The sequence below is a fragment of the Balaenoptera ricei genome, chromosome 2, assembly GCF_028023285.1.
Source record: "Balaenoptera ricei isolate mBalRic1 chromosome 2, mBalRic1.hap2, whole genome shotgun sequence".
NCBI lineage: Eukaryota > Metazoa > Chordata > Mammalia > Artiodactyla > Balaenopteridae > Balaenoptera > Balaenoptera ricei.
In genome coordinates, this window is record NC_082640.1 from 60,475,831 (window position 1) to 60,495,954 (window position 20,124).

Here is a 20,124-nt window from a genome sequence, read left to right on the forward strand (position 1 = left end):
TAATTTTGATTGAAAAAAATCACGTTAAGTCTGCAGTGTGGTATTTTATAAAGGTTAAACACAAGCAAAACGAAAATCATATATTATTTAAATATACATTTATGTGATAAGGCAATAACACTATTTTTAAAAAACAAAGAAAGGATACCCCTTTAATTCTGTACAGTATTTCCCTCAGAGGGAGCAGAGGCAGGGGGATAGGGTAAGGAAGGAACACAGTGGGAACCATAAACGTACTGGGATCAATCTAGTTCTTAGGCTGGTCATGAGATTGCATTGTTCATTTATTTATGTAATTTTTATCACTACATTCTTTTGTATATATAAAATATTATATAATACATTTTAAACCCAGAAAACAAAAAAATGCAGCTAATAAACAAAGATAGTCATTACCTTAAATAGAAAAATTAGAAGCCACCTAAGTGATATAAATTGTGTAAATTGTGATATGTTCATTCAGTTAAAAAGAATTTTAAAATATATGAGAAAATATTTATGATAAAATTAGTTAAATAAAATAATGTAAAAAATGTACAGTAAAAGGATTAGAAAAAATACAATAAAATGTCAATAGTGGGTATTACAGGGAGTTTTGTTTCTTCTTTGTACATTTAAATTTTTCTATAGTGAATAATAAATACTTTGAAAATCATTAAGGACTTTTAAAACTGTCACTGAAACATTTAATAACTCTAAGTCATTAAAGAAAACTACCAAATCTTCCATTGGAAACAGGAAGGAAGTTGGTGTTTTGTGAAAATCTGTGATTTATGAGCTTTATAATTCAAAGTTTTATATTTTCTGCCATAAAACTATGTATCTTTATTACTCTGATTTCATTTAAAATAATTTCATGTTGTTTGTGTGGGAGGAAATATGACTGAGAAAACCATGACCTAAAGAATATATTTTTGCCATAGAGGACTTCAACTAAAACAACTAAAAACAACTTCGATATCCTTAAGAACAAAAAGAAAAAATATCCACCAATGGTTGACCAGCTTTTGGAAACACCAAAGAAACACATATACTGAGAGTCTGCCTTATAGCCCCAGGGCCCATCATAATAAGAAAGAAACATAAAGATTAAGGTCAGAGGCCAGAGATTAGTTACATACCTCTTTTTCCAATATTCTAGCGACCTCACCAAGGGTACGATCTAAAGCAGAAACCTTATTGTTTGCCCATGAGCCACTGTCTTGTACTTGTAGTTGTTTTAGAAGATCTTTGGCTAATCGCTGAAGCCTTGGATACAAAATGAAAGAGAAGAATGACATGAATGTATTAGACTATAATATTTCATGTTCCTAAATATTTTTAAACAAAAGTTACTTTCATTATTGTATTAGAAACTGCTTCATAGAGCACCTAAGGGGAAGAAAAACAAACCACTCCTAAGGCTGGTATTATCCTATGTTCACAAACACCAATCTAGTCCTTGTGACACAAAATAGATCTAGAGGACAGTACCGTCCATCCACAGGATTAGCTGGAGCAATTGCTGCCATCAGTTTCCGCGTGACCCTTAAACTAGAACAGAATTGGAGATGGGGAAAGGTGAGAGTATGATGGCAGAGAAAATGAGTAAAAGAGCCTGAGCAGATTTTCATATTTTGATTTAAATCTTCAAGGTAGCCTTGGATACCATGTTATAAGCACTGTAAACTCTCAGAATGTCAAACTCCCCATTTTCCAATTTACAGGCAATTTGGGGATTTCCTGCCACTGCTGATGTCATTTAGACAATAGAGCAATTATTTCCTTTTCACCAAGAATAACACATATTTCCTAGATCGTAAGATTCTTTAGTAAGGGGAATGTATGTAATATTTCTTTGAAGCCCTTACTTCTTCTGTTTCATATACCTCACTCTTTGATCAATCCTCCTCTCCTTTCAACTTACTTGCTTGAGTATCCTACCAGCAGATACTCACCAGACGCTTTCCCAGATCTGTCCACTTTCCCCCTATGCATCATCTCCCTGTTGCCTTACTTCCATTTTTATCTATGATTGATTCCATAGGCCATCATTATAATCACTTTCTTGTAAACGTGTGCTACATTCCCTTTCTGTTGTTCTGTTACTCCTACAGCTAACCCCCAGCCATGGTAACAATCACTAATGTTTGTTTAGTGGGCCAGGCATCCCTCTCAGTGCCTTGCATACATTAACTTATTTAGCTGGATTAGTGAACATCTGCCCGCCTTTTCCATTTTTGATACTGAGAAACAGTCACACCATGCAAAAGATTGGTATGACTATAGATTCAGAACCTTACTAATATAAGTTTGTCTAGTCTGCTCACTCTCCTACAAAGACTTGCTTCATATATTGCTCAATCTCCTCACAACTCCACCCGTTCCTTTTTCCCCCTTGCTTTCACATAAGAAGATCTTACATTTTATAGAGAAAATGGAAGCTACTGGAACAAGAAAATCTTCTTTCTGCCACAAAATCTACAAGGATATCAGCACTTCACCCATACTCTCCCTTATTTCTCCTATTACAATCAAGGAAGACTGATTCCTCCCATGTAGGGCTAGTCTTGCCACACAGGCTCTGTATGCATGAGGTCTTTCTGGATCTAAATTCCGCTCTTCCTGCTTCAGTGTCTTTGCAAATGCTATTCATTCATTCCTTCTGAAGTGCTTCCCCCACCTCCACATTATCTAGAAAAGTCCTACTTATCCCTAAGTTCTTAGGCCAAACATTGCTTTCTCTGATTTGACTATTCCTTCAAATCACTTATTACAAGTCTCTCCCATGCAGAGATTTACAACAGAACTTTTGGTAATGATGGGAATGTTCCATATCTGTACTGTCCAACCTGGTGGCTGCTAGCCAAATGTACCTATTGTGCACTTGAAATATAGTTAGTGTGACTGAGGAACTAAATTTTAAGTTTTATTTAATTTAAGTAATTTAAACAGCCATATGTGGCTAGAAGCTATCATATTGGACAGTGCAGAAGCACAGTATTAACTTCATGAGACAGGGTTCTTCTCTTTTTTTTATTATTAATTAATTAATTAATTAATTTTTGGCTGCGTTGGGTCTTCGTTGTTGCACATGGGCTTTCTGTAGTCGCAGCGAGCGGGGGATACTCTTCGTTGTGGTGTGCGGGCTTCTCATTGGGTGGCTTCTCTTGTTGTGGAGCATGGGCTCTAGGCGCACGGGCTTCAGCAGTTGTGGCACGCGGGCTCAGTAGTTGTGACTCGTGGGCTCTAGAGCACAGGCTCAGTAGTTGTGGTGCACAGGCTTAGTTGCTCCGTGGCATGTGGGATCTTCCCGGACCAGGGATCGAACCCGTGTCCCCTGCATTGGCAGGCGGATTCTTAACCACTGTGCCACTATGGAAATCCTGAGACAGGGTTCTTGTCAACCCATTCACCATCTTATCCGTAGCACCTTTAGATAAGTACACTCAATAGATATTTAATGATGAATGGTCTAAGAAGAAATTTCTTCCTTACATTAATATTAATAATATCCATAACCTCATATGTTACAAAATACTTTCACGTACATGATCATTTTTAGTCCTCTGAAAAACACTGTCCATCCCTATTTGAAAAATGAAGACGCCAAGGCTCAGGCAAATTAGGTGACTTTCCCAAGGCCTCACGACTGGTAAATGTATTATTGGGACTAGAAACCTAGGCCTTTAATCTTCAAATTTCATGCTTTGTCTCCACACCATATTAGTCAATTCAAATAAGGAAATTTCATTCACAAATGAATAATATCCTAGAATATAATTTCATCTAGAAATGTATTTATGTAAAAAAATTGAATTCCTCAAAGAATACAACAGTAATTGCAGCTCAAAAAGGCCCTGGTGAACTCCAGTTTAAACCTAAGCTATCCATATGAAGTTTACTTTGATAAGTCAAGGAATAAATACAAACTCTAAAATCAGAAATACCTATGCTTAAATTCTGGCTCCAGAACATACCACATATGTAAATCCTGGGGAGGTTATTTAACTACTTTCAATCTCAGTTTCTTCAACTTAAAAGTGAAGATTTTATATATATATATGTATATATATATATATTTTTTCTTTCAGAGCTTCTGAAGATTAGAGATAATTAACGTAATGTACCTAACACCATTCACTAAAGTAGACATTCAATAAATGACCAACTCTTATTACTATTCATTGACAGAAAGTCTCAACCTAACAAAAGGAAAAAGGGAATATAAAAAATACAAAAATAGAATAAGAGCAACATACTTCTTTTCTTCCTAATCGAATATGGGCTAGAGTCCCATCCGATTAAAGTTACTGACCTTATCATGTGGATGAATATTGGCAGCGAACTTCACTGTGTGACAGATAAGTAGCCACTTCAGCTTTTGGCTGAATAAAGCCTGCACACCATGTAACTGAATATCCAGCCATAGCAATGGATGCATATGAATCTAGCACTATTCTTACCAAGAATGCTCACATTCCACTGAAAACCAGGGGTATTTAGGGAGGCACAAGGGCCATTTTAATTCACAGAATACAAGAAGCTTGTATTTCACCCTGAGGTAAATCAAATCTGGGATTCATATGAACCTATCTTTCAGGGAAGAATGCCAAATCAAGGGGATGCTTAGGTAACATGAGCTAAACCTCTGTTTTATTCCCTGCCTCCACAGAAGTACCACAAATAATACAGCCCCTCTCAAGAAAAACATTAGATTTTGATTCATATTATAAATAATGATAGAATGTCACAGGACTCAAGCCCTGAAAGCTGTATTTTCCCTACAGGGCAAGAATAGGAGCTGTTTAGAGGGTGCAGTTTTTATTAATACAGAAATTGCTATTTGAGTTACTTCTGGCATGTTAATTTTTTCTAGCATGAAAAGTAAAAGTGAAGGATTCATAACCCCTAGCCAAGAACATGAGAAGTATCTGTCAGGTAAATGGCTTTATGGAGAATTTTTTAAGGTCAGATATTTTCTTCTCAAAACTTGAACAAATTCTAACAACTCTAAGTTCAAACCTGTCACTGGCAAATGTGAAATGTAAGGGCTTCTCTGTAAGGATCCCTAACTTTTATCACAGTCAATGTTGGGAGGTTCATTAGGATCATTGGGAAGATTTATAAAAGTGTAAGAAAGGAGACTGGGTCCACGTTAGGAACTAACATTGTTCTTCGGTGTGATGGACAGGAAGACATAAATATATTATTAACTTCTTTTTTTCTTTCACCTCCTCTATTTGAAAGGTACATAGTCTAAATTTAAGGCTACTGGTTCCCCTTCCATTTTTAAATAATATGCTTAAGTCTGTATTTCTAAATGTAATAGCTTAAGAAATCCCCATATAAGATGAAAACAGTGTGCATATATTGCCTCCTACATTGGTCATCTTTCATTGTTGCCAGCCAGCATCCTTTCCTGTGGAAAAAGAACCCATCTATCCCTTTCAGGGAACTACCTCACCTTCATACTTACATGGGTATACTAGATGTGCTCAATGCTATCAGGGTGTTGCTGCTCCCAGGCCCTCATTCTTAGTGGAAAGATCTAGAAAATGTGTGTATATTATTATATAAATAAATATAAAAAATACATATAACTATATATATAATTATATAAACACAGAGTTGACGCTTGAGCAACAGGGCTTTGAACTGTGCAGGTCCATTTGTACGCAGATTTTTTTCACTATGTATGTCCCACAGGATTCAGGGTTGGTTGAATCCGTGAATGCAGAACTTCGGAGGGGAAGGGCCGACCGTAAAAGTTACAGGCAGATTTCTCACTGCTCGGGGGGTGGGCGCCCCAGCCCCACCCTCATTGTTCAAGGGTCACACGTGTTTGTGTGTGTGTGTGTGTGTGTATCCCTACACTTTACATCTACATTTATTTCTACCTATATATATAACGGAAAATAGGAGTTAAAACTGATATCTACAATTCCAATTCACCACCATAGGATTTTCTATTCTCCCTGGGTCTATTTTTAAGTCTCTTCTCTCACCCTTAATATATTTACTTATGGGAACAATCCACCTAACATATCATATATCTTTCTTTATGCATACCATTATCTTCCTGCTTGGCCTCCGACTCCCTACTCTGGGCTCTTCTGCCCTTCTCAGCTTGCTCGGGTTTCACACCCTTTGCAAGACTCCCCTGACAGACTGTGCCAGGATGACATTCCATGGATTACCCTCCTCATTCGGCTCTGATTCCCCACACCAGGCCATGGTGTCCTACCCGACATGGAAGCTCCCTGCGCTCTGCTTGGGCTCTGCACCTCCACACCTGGCACCCCTCCTTAGCCTACTCAGGCTCTGACACCCACCGTTGTGCCACTGCTGCCTCCAGCCATCCAGCCAGTGCAGATGGTTGTTTGGTGCTCTCTCATCTAGTGGCTTTAGGACTGAATTGTTCTGGAAAGGGAGGGGAAACTGGAGGAAGAGTCATTTTCATTTATTAGCTAGAATAATTTTATAAGGACACATTTCTTTTCATCTGCTAGTTGGTTACCAATTTCAATCGGTTACAATAATTATCCTTTTTGATGCTCAAATTGTCCTATTTTTGTCTAGTAGTAAACTTTTCAAGTCAGCTCCTGAGTCTTTTGATAAAACACTAGCAGTCTTTGAGAGCTCCCTTGCCATCTAGTGTGACAGAGCATTCAGATCTAGCTTTAGACATTTTTCCAAGAAGTTCTTGCTCCCTTTAGTGAGATATGCTCACTGCTACTGCATTGGTCATTGTTCCTAGGCCTCTTCAATCGACAGAGCTAGGAAATAAGTAAATGTGTGTACACACACATACATAATACATGTGTATCTGTATATGTATATACACAAATACATATACACACAAATACGCAGAACACTTTTTAAAAGATAAAATATCTCATAAATTCATATATTTCAAATTCAGTCCTACAGGGATATTACCTGATCTCTAATGTATTACATCTATCTCCTTTCATCCAGACTGAGAATTCAGTTTCTCAGTAATACAGGGGATGAAAGAATGCTAGTCTCCATAATCTTCTTTACTTTATCCTTACTATTATGCACACAGACTCAGAATAACATTATCAATAATACCATCACCAATATAATTGGAGAATGGTGAATTTTTTAGAATTATGTTTTCCCCATTCTCCCCAATATTTTTCTTATAGTTACACTATAAAAACATCTGAGATACAGTTATTACGTAATATTCTTTTTCTTCTGGCCATCAGTTATTCTTAGTTCTATAAGAAACTATAACTTTAATATTCATCCCTAGTCTTTATGTTGATGTCTAATAATTTTGATTGTCTAAGGTTCATTCTCTCTTAGTATTTAAGATCCTCAAGAAAAGAAAATGTGGGTCAAGGATTTTGTAACTGGCAAAACTGATTTTTGAGGCCATAAAATTATTGATAAGAAAGAGTAAGAACTAAGGCAACATTGTTCACATCAGCCCTTCCTGAGGAACATACTTAAGAATGAGGTTCAGGTGCTTCTCTCAAATTGGTTCCCTGAACCTTCCAGTGAAAACCGTTAGTTATTTTGGGGTTATCCTTTCCTTACATCTGTTATCCCAGTTGCTTCTCTTTGCTTTCTTTCACACTGATGTCATTACCATGCAGGTCTTGTGGCTATTTGTTCCCATCCACTTGTATTTCAGATTTCATGTAGATATCTGGCAATGTAGTTTTTTTTGTAAATGCTTCCATGGGTTTTTGGTTTTCTTTATTAGTTATCTGGTTTCTATGTTAAAATTTGAAGATACTGAAAAATTATGCTCTATTGCTACTGCCATTTTTCTAGACTTATAATTTAAAAGAATATCCTGGTTGCCCTGTGGTGAAGAGACTGTAGTAAGCAAGGGCAGAGCAGTGTAGAACTAATTAGGAAGCTGCTACAATAATCCAGATGAGAGACAATGGTAGGTTAGACTAGACTAGTTACTATGGAGGTAATGAATAGTGGTCAGATTCTGAATATATTTTACAGATAGAGCCAAGAGAATTTTTTTGATGGACTGAAAGTAGAGTGTGAGAAAAAGGATGACTCTAAAGATTTTAGATGACTTAATTTAAGGATGGGCTTGTCATCCTTAAATTAAGGATGAGCAAAAATATGAGGGGTAAGGTATGGGAGCAAATTTCAGGAGTTTAATTTTGCACATATTCACTTGAGGCATCCAAGTGAACAGAGAGACATCCAAGTGGAAATGCTAAATAGGAAGTTGGATATAGTATTCTGGAGTTCTGGGGACAGGTCTGGATTGGAGACATAAATTTAAAGTCCATCCAGATACTAGATGTTTAAAGTCATGAAACTAAATGAGATTACCAAGGGAGTAATTCTCTATTTGAACTCTCAGGACAAAGGCATGTTAATAATGTCAACGGTCAAAGAGACAAGAAACAACCAGGCAAAAGATACTGAAAAAGAGCATCTAGTCAAGTAAGAGGAGAATCCAGAAAAAGTTGTATAGTAGATTGTTACATTAAAGGTCCCCCTTGAAGTATATCTTGCCAGCCATGACTTACATAGTCACCTCAGACAGTGAATATGGACTTGGCAAAATGACTTGCCTTGGCCAATGGGACATAAACAAATGTGACACAAGCAGAGGCTTGATAAGCCCTGATATCCTCTATGAACACTGATGCAAAAACCCTCAATAAAACAAGCAAAACAAATTAAACAGCATATTAAAAGGATTATACACCATGACCAAGTGATCTGTCATCCTCAAGGAGGCTGACCCAAGCTTCCTTATATGGCAGTCACAGGGGAGCAAGAAAGCAAAGTTGTGAGCAGAAGCCTCAAGACTTCTGGAGCCAAGGCTCAGGAGTCACATATTGCTTCTGCAGTAGACTGTGGATCAGAACAAGTCAAAAGGCCAGAACAAATTCAAGAGTAAGGAAAATAGAGTCCACTCCTTGATGGAGAGGTGGCAAAGTTATACTGCAAAGGGACATGCCTCCAGAAATGGCTCAACAACTTCTGGCCATCTTTGCAAACACTATACCACATCATATATTAAATTTCCTCAAATTTTGGATCTATTTCTAGACTGTTTTAAAAAATCTATTCCATTAATTTGTATTATTATTCACATGCCAATACAAAACAATTTGGTGGATAAATTAGGAGTCTGGGACTAGCAGATACAAACTACTATATATAAAATAGATAAACAACAAGGTCCTACTGTATAGCACAGGGAACTATATTCAATATCTTGTAATAAACTATAATGGAAAAGAATTGGAAAAAAAATATATGTATAACTGGATCATTTTGTTGTACACCAGAAACTAACACAACATTGTAAATCAACTATAAATTAAAAAAATAAAGTACAACTTCAAGTGCTAGAACTTAATCATATACATAATGAATAAAAGATATCTTAACCGTAAACAAAAAAGTGGACATCCTAAGCTCCGGATTCACATTGCCTTTCAATAAGACTACACCAGTCTGTACCCCCATCAGCGGTATTATGTAAGTACCTTTCTCTCACTGCACCTCTACTGGCAGTCTATTTGAGAGAAGAAAAATGATGATGTTTTTGTTTACTTAGCTATTACACTCAGTAATTACACTGACACCCAATGGCGGAGTCTAAATCCTCATCTGTCAAGTGGCCCTTGCAACAATCTTGAATGAGATCTCCTCAGAGTAAGAACCAGTACAGCCTTGCCAGAACTTGTTTTGTTAGAATAGGGTTTCTTTACCTCAGCACTATTGATGTTTTGGATGCGGTAATACTTTGCTGTGGAGGCCTATCTTGTGCACTGAAGAATGGTTAACAGTATCCCCTGGCCTCTGTACGCTTGATGGCAGCTGCACCATTTTTCCAAGTTGTGATAACCAAAATATTATCACATATCCCCAGGCACAGACAAATGTCCTCTCGCAAAACCATCCCCAGTTGGATACCACTGTGTTAGAATAAAATTCTAGGCATCAGATACAAAGTCCATGACCACAGGCATACAATGATGGTTCAGATAAACTTTTGTTACAGGCAAAGACTGAAGAGACAAAGAACTAAAATGCAGGATAAAATACTCACTTCGCTTTATACGGTGAGTCTGAGCCAGAATTTTTTGTTTCCAGTAAACTCTCGTATTCCTTGGCCCTAAAGAGAAAAGAGTTTTATCACTGTTAGTTATTTTGCTGCTAATTTTTATAACAAAATAAAACTTTGGCTGTGTTTTTCCTCTCCCAGTACTAGGAACATTACTACACTAATTTTAACACTTAGATTTCTGAGATTGCATCTTTAAAATACTATGAATCTATCAAAAAAGACTGAAAAATACATATTTCCTCACAGGATATAAAACAGATTCATAAAAACACTTCTGAGTTTAGGGACTTGGTACAGAATGGTGCTATTTTTCAGAAATGTTAAAATCATGATAATTAAATTTAAAACCATACTAAGTTTCTACAAGGTGGTTGAGGTGGCTCAATATCTATGTATACCTCAAGAGGTATATAATGCAAAATTAAACACAGGTAAAGAATAGTCATTTAACTCTAGACATAATTTTAAAAGGCAGTGGAAATGACTTGACCAGATACTCAAAGATCAGTTTTGTTCTGCTTTTGTTATTTATACTGACTAAATACCAAAAAGTCTGCAAAAATCTGAGATAACACTCTTCTGCCATTGTCCAACTAAGCTCCACCTTGCCTGTAACTGTAGGTGACAGCCATCAACAGGTCACCAAACTAAGCAGACATCACTACAGCAATCCATTAACAATGACTTAATTTGTCAATTTCCCTTTTCAGAGGAAAAAGAGAAAAATACTAATTTAAATATTAACCATTCACCCAAAGGGTTCTAGTCTCCAATAATTAGTCCAGTGACCTATGAAAGAATTAGTCACAATGTACACCAATCCATACAGCAATGACAGGTGAAAAAATAAAAACTGTTTCATAAAAAACCTGAAAGATGCAAATTACAACACGCCTAATGAGAAAAAAGCAATCTAGCATAGGTTATGCTTGGGAATGAAGAAATAACTAAATTAGAATTAAACATTAAATTATGTATTGTTTCAACCTACGTGTGCTCATTGCTATCAGCCAAAACATTAAGGCATATTGAAATGGGGAAATAACCACATTGTAGTTGCAAGTAATTGTGACCTCATATGAAAGGTGGGGAAAGTAACAATTCTGCAGGATTGAATATGTTCCAAGAGCTGTGCCAAAGAGCTACACATTCATTGTCTCATACAGTCTTACAAACTCAAAATACATATTATCCTCACTTTACAAAAAAGAAATTGAGGCTTAGGAAGAAGCCAGTTATATCAAGACATATATTTATCTGAGGCTTCAAGTGGAAAAAACTGCACACCTAACTAGAAAATTACTACCCAAAGAAATCCTAACTTTACCTGGAATGGTAGTTAACCACTTTTTCCTAACTTGAATCTCACCTTGATTCACTTTTAGCAATCAATTAAATATTTATTTCCAGAGCCCCTACTCTGTATAAACTAGAGTATGGGGGGATAATAAGAGTTATATATGGATCAGGGATGGGGTATATATATAGTGGGAATATTCAACGTATTTATTCTCAATAAGGAGGAGGAAGATACAGCATTAAAAGATACATAGTTCTACAAAGCTGAGTAAGTGACAGATGGGTACTGTCACAAGTGCTCATTTCCACCTAAGATGTTAGGGGGAGTTTCCTCAAGGAAATGGAAAGTGTACCTGCTTGAAAGATAGGTAGCATCTGAATACACAAAAAGAAAATGCCATTAATAGGGTAGAGAAGTGAGCAAATAATGCTAGACATGGCGGGAAACACAAGTTGTGCTTAGGGAACAGTGCACAGATCCCTTTTGCTGGAGCAAAAGATTAAAATATAGGAATTATGAGAGATAAGGCTGAAAAGAATTATTTCAGAAACTCTATTATTATTAAATTCTGATTATTTACTCTTTAAGATAATGACCCACTTTATTAATATTTTAAATTTATTAGTGTTGTGTTGTATACTGCATTCCCTCACTTTTAGTCTCCTTGTCATCATGGTTGTACTCTTTCTTAGCCATAATGTGGGATATTTATTTACTCCGTTTTATTTTTTGTTAGCCTTTTTACAGGCTAACTTTTGTTAGCTTTTCAGAGTTTACCAATATTCTCCAAGAATTAGATCTTATCAACTTCTATTTAATTTCCATTTTTATCTTTATAAAGATATAGTACATTGTAAGTGCCATACGTATATTTGTTAAATAAAAATAAATAAATACATCTATCCTATTTCCCATGAAGAAGATATGAATATTGTTCTAATCCTTGAGTTGTTTAGACCACTACTACTTCAACTGATAAAATAATTTAAGGCTAAAATTTCATTCTGAGTAAAGTTTTGACCATACTCCGTAAGTTTCATGTTCTCATCGTCACAAATTTCAAACAGTTTGTATTTCCATTTTGTCTTACTCCTAAAAACTCTTAATTCAAATAATGTTTTCTGGTCCACTCCCACCCCTTGGTTCCGAAGTGTTAATTTTTTTGTCTTTATAATTCTTTTTTTCATTTTTGGGTCAGCTTTATTGAGGTATAATTTACAAACAATAAAAACTTTAAATTTTAAGTGTATAATTTGATGAGTTTTCACAGTTGTGCCTACCAACATAAGTGAAACCACAATCATGATATAAAGCATTTCCACCACCCCACAAAATTTTCTCATGTTTTTTGGTAATAATTCTCTTCCCCCTGCCCCCACCTTCTTGTTCCTAGGAATAATCCATCTACTTTTTCCCAGTATAGGTTTCTGAATATCAAATTACTACAATCATACATACTTTCTTGTGTCTGGATTAATTCATTTAGAATAAATCTCGAGATTCTTTCATAATCAAATATATTATTAGTTAATTCCTTTTCACTGCTTTGTAGTATTCTATTGTTTGGACACCACAATTTATCCATCTCCAGTTGGATATTTTACTTCTTTCCAATCTGGGGCTACCACCTACTCTAAACATTTGTAGACAAGTCACTGCATGGGCAGATGTCTTAATTTCTTTTGGATAAATACCTAGGAATGGGGTTGCTGAGCGATCTGATAAGCATGTGCTTAACCTTAAAATACAAAAATGTTTACCAAACAGGTCATTCCAATTTGTACTTCTACCAGCAAAGTATGAGAGTTCCAGTTGCTTTAATCCTTGAAGAGTGTCTTGCTTAATTTCTTTATATCTGTGAAGTTCTCATATTTCCTTTTGACTTCTAACTTCATTTCCTTGTGGTTAGAGAAGATATCTTGCATGATTTCAATATTTTAAAATTTATGGAATCTTGTTTTGTGCTCTAATGTATGATCAGTGCTGAAGAGTATTTCATGTACACTCGAGCAGAATACGTATTCTGCTGTTTTGGGGTAGAATGTTCTCTATCCATCTGTTAGGTTTAGTTAGTTGATGTTGTTCAAGACTTTTATTTCCTTGTTGATCCTCAGACTGGTTGTCCTATCCATTATTAAAAGTGGGGTATGAAGTATCCAACAATTACTGGTGAACTGTCTATTTTTCCCCTCAATTCTGTCAGTTTTTCCTTCATATATTTTGTGACTTTCTCAGGTGCATATATGTTTGTAATTGTTATGTATTTTTGATGGATTCATCCTTTCATCACTACATAATATCCTTCTCTCTTTATTCTACAATTTTGGTCTTAAAGTCTATGTTGCATGATAGCAATATAGTTACTTCAGCTATATTATCTTGCAGAGGGTACTCTTTGCATGAAATATTTCTATCCTTTCACATTAAACCACTTGGGTTCTTATATTTGAAGTGAGTCCCTTGTAGACAGCATATAGTTGAATGATTTTTAAAAATTCATTCTGCCAATCTGTTTCTTTTACTGGAGTCTTTAATGCATCTATATTTAATGCGATTACTGATAAGGACAGATTTACTTCTGCCATTTTGCATTTTCTGTATATCTCTTTTGTCCCCCAATTCCTTCATTACTGCTTTATTTTGTGCTAAATATTTTCAGTGTACCATTTTCATTCCCTTCTCATTTCTTCAAGCATATGTATATACTTATTTATTTATCTGTTGTTTTCTTAGCAGTTGTCCTGAATTATAATTAACATCTTAATTCATAACAATCTAGTTAGAATGAATACCGACTTAGTTTCAGTAGTATACAAAAATGTTCCTATATAGCATTTACCTCCTTTATGCTATTATTATAAGTCATTTCTTTATACATTGTGTCCATCAACATAGGTTTATAATTATTGTTTTGTGTAGTTCTCTTTTAAATCAAATAGGAAAAATGAGGAGATACAAAAATACTACATTTCCACTGATTTATATACATATAGTTACTTCTACAGTGTTCTTTATTTCTTTGTGTGGATTCAAGTTACTGTCTATTGTGTTTTTATTGCAGACTGAAGATTTCTGTTAGAGCTTCTTGAAGTGCAGGTCTACTAGTGACAATCTCTCAGCTTTTGTTTATCATGGAATGTATTAATTTCTCCTTCATTTTTGAAGTTTTGCCAGATATAGAATTCTTGGTTGACAATTTGTTCTGCTTTTGTGTTTTTCTACCAGGAAACTGAATATGTTTATCCTCCTGCCTTCTGACCCCTATAGTTTCTGATGAGAAATAAACTGTTATTATATTGAGGATGTTTTACATATGAAGAATTGCTTCTCTTTTGATGCTTTCAAGATTCTCTTTGTCTTTATCTTCCAATGTTTGATTATAATGTGTCATAACGTGGATCTTTGCATTTCTCCTATTTAGAGTTTGTTGAACTTCCTGGATCTGCAGATCATATCCTTCATTAAATTTGGAAAACTTTCAGCCATCATTTCTTCAAATGTTCTCTGCCCTTTTCTCTCTCTACTCTTCTCTGGGACTCCCCTTATGTATATGTTGGTATGCTGGATGGTGTCCCACAGGTTTTTGAGACTGTATTCAAATTTTTCCCCATTCTTTTTTCTTTCTCTTCTGTGGAGTGTATAATCTCAATTGAGAATCTTCAAGTTCACTGATTCTTTCTTCTATCTGCTCAAATAAGCTGCTGAACCCTTCAAGTAATTTTTTTCACTTCAATTACTGTACTGTTCAGCTACAAAATTTCTATTAGTTCTTTTAAAATTTTTATCTCATTATTAACATTATCCAGTTGGTTACATATCATTCACATGGTTTCCTTTAGTTCTCTGAGTATATTTAAAAAATTTTTAAATCTTTGTCTAGTAAGGCCAATGTCTGGGCTTCCCCAGGGACACTTTCTATTAATTTTTTTCCCAGTGTATGGGCCAATTTTCTTTTTTTTTTGCATGCTTTGCAACTTTTTCTTGAAAACAAGACATTTTAAATCTTATAATGTGGCAACTCTGGAAATCAGATTCTCCTTCCTCTCAGGTTTTGGTTTTGCTACTTGATGTACTTGTACATTTGTTTAGTGAGTTTTCTGAACTAATTTTCTAAAGTTTATATTCCTTGTCATTATGGCCCCTAAAGTCTCTGTTCTATTACTTTAGCAATCAATTAGTGATTCAAGAGATTTCTTTAAACACCACAAACAATAACATCAAAAGTCCTAATCTAGTCTTGGCAGATGGGCTCTGTGTGTGTGTTGGGGCAAGCCAACAAGACTCAGTCAGGCAGATTAAAACTCTACCTTAGCTCTCACTTCCTGCTTGCATAAAAGACTAATGGTCAGGACTTTCTTGGGTCTTTTCTGATTATGTACCCATCCCTGGGCATGCATATAACCTTCTAGATTTCTCAGAGTATGTGGGAGGTTTTCAAAGCCCTTGTTCCCCAAGGCATCTCAATCCTCAGCCTTTCCCTGCAAATTTTTTGGTTAGTTAATTATTTACACTAATTGTATACCCTTGCACTGGGCACCACCAACTAATACATTTGCTTTTAAATTGTTTTTGACAATCACCCCCAGGTAGCCTCCTCAGCTCTGGGAGAATCCTGAGTTAGGTAAAAGAAAGACAAACCCTTAGAACTAACTTTTCAGAGAACCATCAGTCAGGTTAGAACAACTACAGTTCTTTGAGTACAAGGTTTGTTCTGCTCCCTCCAGTACTAAGTACCTGTAACAGGGATGCTGGGAAGTTGAGACATGATCAGGGTAAGTTAAAACACCACGAGCCTCTTTTTTTAAACTGAAGTATAGTTAATTTACAATGTTGTATTAGTTTCAAGTGTACAGCAAAGTGATTCAGTGATATATATATATAGATTTTTTTTCAGATTCTTTTCCATTATAGGTTATTACAAGATATTGAGTATAGTTCCCTGTGCTATACAGTAGATCCTTGTTGTTTATCTATTTTATAATATATAGTAGTGTGTATATGTTAATCCTAAACTCCTAATCTATCCCCAGTCCCCCACTATCCCCTTTGGTAACCATATGTTTCTTTTCTATGTCTGTGAATCCATTTCTGTTTCATAAATAAGTTTGTATCATTTGTATCATTTTTTAGATTCTACATATAAGTGATATCATATGATACTTGTCTTTCTCTGTCTGACTTATGTCACTTAGTATGATAAACTCTAGGTCCATTTATGTTGCTGCAAATGGCATTATTTCATTCTTTCTTAAGGCTGAGTAGTACTCCATTATATATACACCACATCTTCTTTATCCACTCATTTGTCAATGGACATTTAGGTTGTATTGTGGGGTATTCCTCTGTGGGTTAATCCTATATGGAACTCTCTGCACTTCCTGGACTTGGGTGACTATTTCCTTTCCCAGGTTAAGGAAGTTTTCAGCTATTACCTCTTCAAATATTTTCTTAGGCCCTTTCTCGCTCTCTTATCCTTCTGGAATCCCTATAATGCGAATATTAGCATGCTTGATGTTGTCCCAGAGGTCTCTTAAACTGTCCTCATTTTTTTTCATTCTTTTTTCTGTTCAGTGGCAGTGATTTCCACTACTCTGTCTTCAGCTCACTGATTTGTTCTTCTGCCTCATTTAGTCTACTATCGATTCCTTCTAGTGTATTTTTCATTTCAGTTATTGTATTCTTCAATTTTATTTGGTTGTTCTTTATATTTTTTAATTCTTTGTTAAAAACTTCTTATTTCTTGCTCTGTGCATCCATTCTCTTCCCAAGTTCTTTGATCATCTTTATGATCACTACTCTGAACTCTTTCTAGGGTCGACTGCCTATCTCCACATCACTTAGTTCTTCTTCTGGGGTTTTATCTTGTTCCTTCATCTGAAACATATTCCTCTGTTGCCTCATTTTGTCTAAACTGCTACTTGTATTTTCCTTTGTGTGGTAGGTTGGTTAAGTTTCTCAACCTTGGAGAAGTGGCTCTCTGTAGGAGATGTCCTATACATCCCAGCAGTGCACACCCCTCTCATCACCCAAGAGCCAGGGGCCAGCTGGTCCCAGGGCAGTGTCTGGTCTGGATTTGTGGACTCGGTCTGCAGGCTGTGGGACTGTAGTTTTCTTGCTTCTGGTGTCTGCCCCCTGGTGGGTGAGGCTGGTCTAAAGGTTTGGGTAGGGTTCCTGGCAGGAGGGGCCAGTGCCTGCCCCCCTGGAGGGTAGAGCTGGGTCGTGGTCCTCTGATGGACAGGGCCATGCTAGGGGCATGTCTAGAGGTGGCTGCGGGCTCAGAGAGTCTTTAGGCAGCCTGCTTGTAGATAGACACAGCCCCACTCAGTTTGTTGTTTGGCCTGAGGTGTGTTGTTTGGCACTTGAGCCTACAGGCTGTTGGGTGGGGCCAGGTCTTGATGCCAAAATGTCAGACTCCAGGAGAGTTCTTGCAAATGAATGCTCCCCACTGTGTCCGCCACCAGTGTCTCTGTCCCCAGGGTGGGCCACTGCCACCCCCCACCTCCACAGGAGACCCTCCAAGACTAGCAGGTAGGTCTGGCCCAGGCTTCTATCAAATTACTGCTTTTGCCCTTAGTCCTGGTATGAGTGAGATTTTGTGTGTGCTCTTTAAGAGTAAAGTCTCTATTTCCCCCAATCCTGTGGAGCTCCTGCAATCAAGCCCCGCTGGCTTTCAAAGCCAAATGCTCTGGGGGCTCCTCTCCCTGGTGTTGGACCCCTGGGCGGGAGGGCCTAATGTGGGGCTCAGAGCTCTCACTCCTGTGGGAGAACCTCTGCAAATATAATTATTCTCCAGTTTGTGGGTCGCCCACCTGAGAGAGATGGAATTTGATTATATTTCAAGTCTGTCCCTCCTATGGGTCTAGTTGTGGTTCCATCCTTATATCTTTAGTTGTAAAGGATCTTTTCTGGTAGGTTTCAGTCTTTTTCAATGATGTTTGTTCTGCAGATAGTTGTGATTTTGGTGTGCTCATGAGAGCAGGTGAGCTTGGGGTCCTTCTACTCTGCCATGTTAGCCACTCTCTTGCCTCTCTTAATGAGGTTCATCTGATTTTTCTTAATTGCCTTTTCCCCCAGTAGCCGTAGGCCTTTGATCATTTCCTGAGTTCAAAAAAAGTTGATTCTGACAGTTTTTGCCAGTTGATTCATTATTTTTATGGCAATATGGACTTCTGGAGTTCCCTACCCTACCTTTTTATTTACATCATTCAGGATTTTTTAAATTTTAAATAAGAGACCTTAATTCACATTTACATTACAGTTGATGTGTTTAGCATTATTTCTGCCATTTTATTTTTTAAACCAGCTTTGAGATATAATTCAAATACCATATAATTCACCCATCTAAATGTATAATTCAACTTTTTAAATATATTCATAAGGTTGTATAGCCAATCATCACATTCTAACTTTAGAAGATTTTTATTTTCCCTGAGTAAAATCCAGTAACCTTTAGTACTCAATCCCAGTTTCTCTCCTCCTGCTCACATCCCCAAGCAACACTAATCTGCTTTTTATCTCTATAAAATTTTTTATCCTGGACATTTCATATAAATGGAATCATAAGATACATGGCCTTTTTCTGACTGGCTTCTTTCACTTACCATAGTGTTTTCAACTTTCATCCACATTGCAGCACATGTCAGTATTCATTCCTTTTCATTCCTAAATACTATTTCATTGTACGGATATATCAAATTTTGCTTACCTATTCAACAGTTGATGAACATTTGGGTTGTTTCCACTTTTGGCTCTTATGAATAATGATGCTATGAACATACTATACACGTTTTATTTGACCATGTTTTCAATTCTCTTGGGTATAAATCTAGGCATGGAGTTACTAGGTCATACAGTAATTCTGTGTTTAACTTTTTGGGGAACTAACAAACTGTTTTCCAAAGTAGACAGACCATTTTATATGCCCAACAATAAGGTATAAAGATTCTAATTTCTCCACATCCTTGTTACTGTCTGTCTATTGAATATAGCCGTCCTAGTTGGTGTGAAGTGGAATCTCACTATGGATTTGATTTCCCTGATGACTAATGATGTTGAGCATCTTTTCATGGTCATACTGGCCATTTGTATACCTTGTTAAAGAAATGTCTACTCAGATCCTTTGCTCATTCATTATTGGTCAGTCTTCCAAGGCAAAAGAAATAAAAGCAAAAACAAACAAATGGGACCTAATCAAACTCAAAAGCATTTGCATATCAACAAAATGAAAAGACAACCTACTGAATGGGAGAAAATACTTGCAAATGATGCGACTGACAAGGGGTTAATATCCAAAATATACAATCAGCTCATACAACTCCATATCAAAAAAACACACAACCCAATCAAAAAATAGGCAGATGACCTAAATAGACATTTTTCCAAAGAAGACATACAAATGGCCAACAGGCACATGAAAAGATGCTCAACATTGCTAATTATTAGAGAAATGCAAATCACAACCACAATGAGGTATCACCTCACACTGGTCAGAATGGCTAACATCAAAAAGTCTACAAAAAGTAAATGCTGGAGAGGTTATGGAGAATACCGCTGGTGGGAATGTAAAGTGGTGCAGCCCCTATGGAAAACAGTATGGAGGTTCCTTATAAAACAAAAAATGGAGATACCATATGATCCAGCAATCCTACTCCTGGGTACATATACAGAAAAAACAAAAACTGTACGTTGAAAAGATACATGCACCGCAATGTTCACAGCATCACTATTTAGAAAAGCCAAGACATGGAAG

General features: G+C 36.4%; 1 protein-coding gene across 3 annotated transcripts in view; it reads right to left on the reverse strand.

Moving 5' to 3' along the window:
- The window catches only part of SCAPER (S-phase cyclin A associated protein in the ER), a 485,805-nt gene that overhangs the window by 224,175 nt on the left and 241,506 nt on the right, over positions 1–20,124 (reverse strand). For all 3 annotated transcript variants that reach the window (XM_059912693.1, XM_059912690.1, XM_059912691.1), the window contains 2 exons: positions 10,058–10,123; positions 1,122–1,248 (listed from right to left, as the gene is read on the reverse strand). In XM_059912693.1, coding sequence (XP_059768676.1) covers positions 1,122–1,248; positions 10,058–10,123 — 193 coding nt within the window. The remainder of the gene's footprint in view (positions 1–1,121; positions 1,249–10,057; positions 10,124–20,124) is intronic.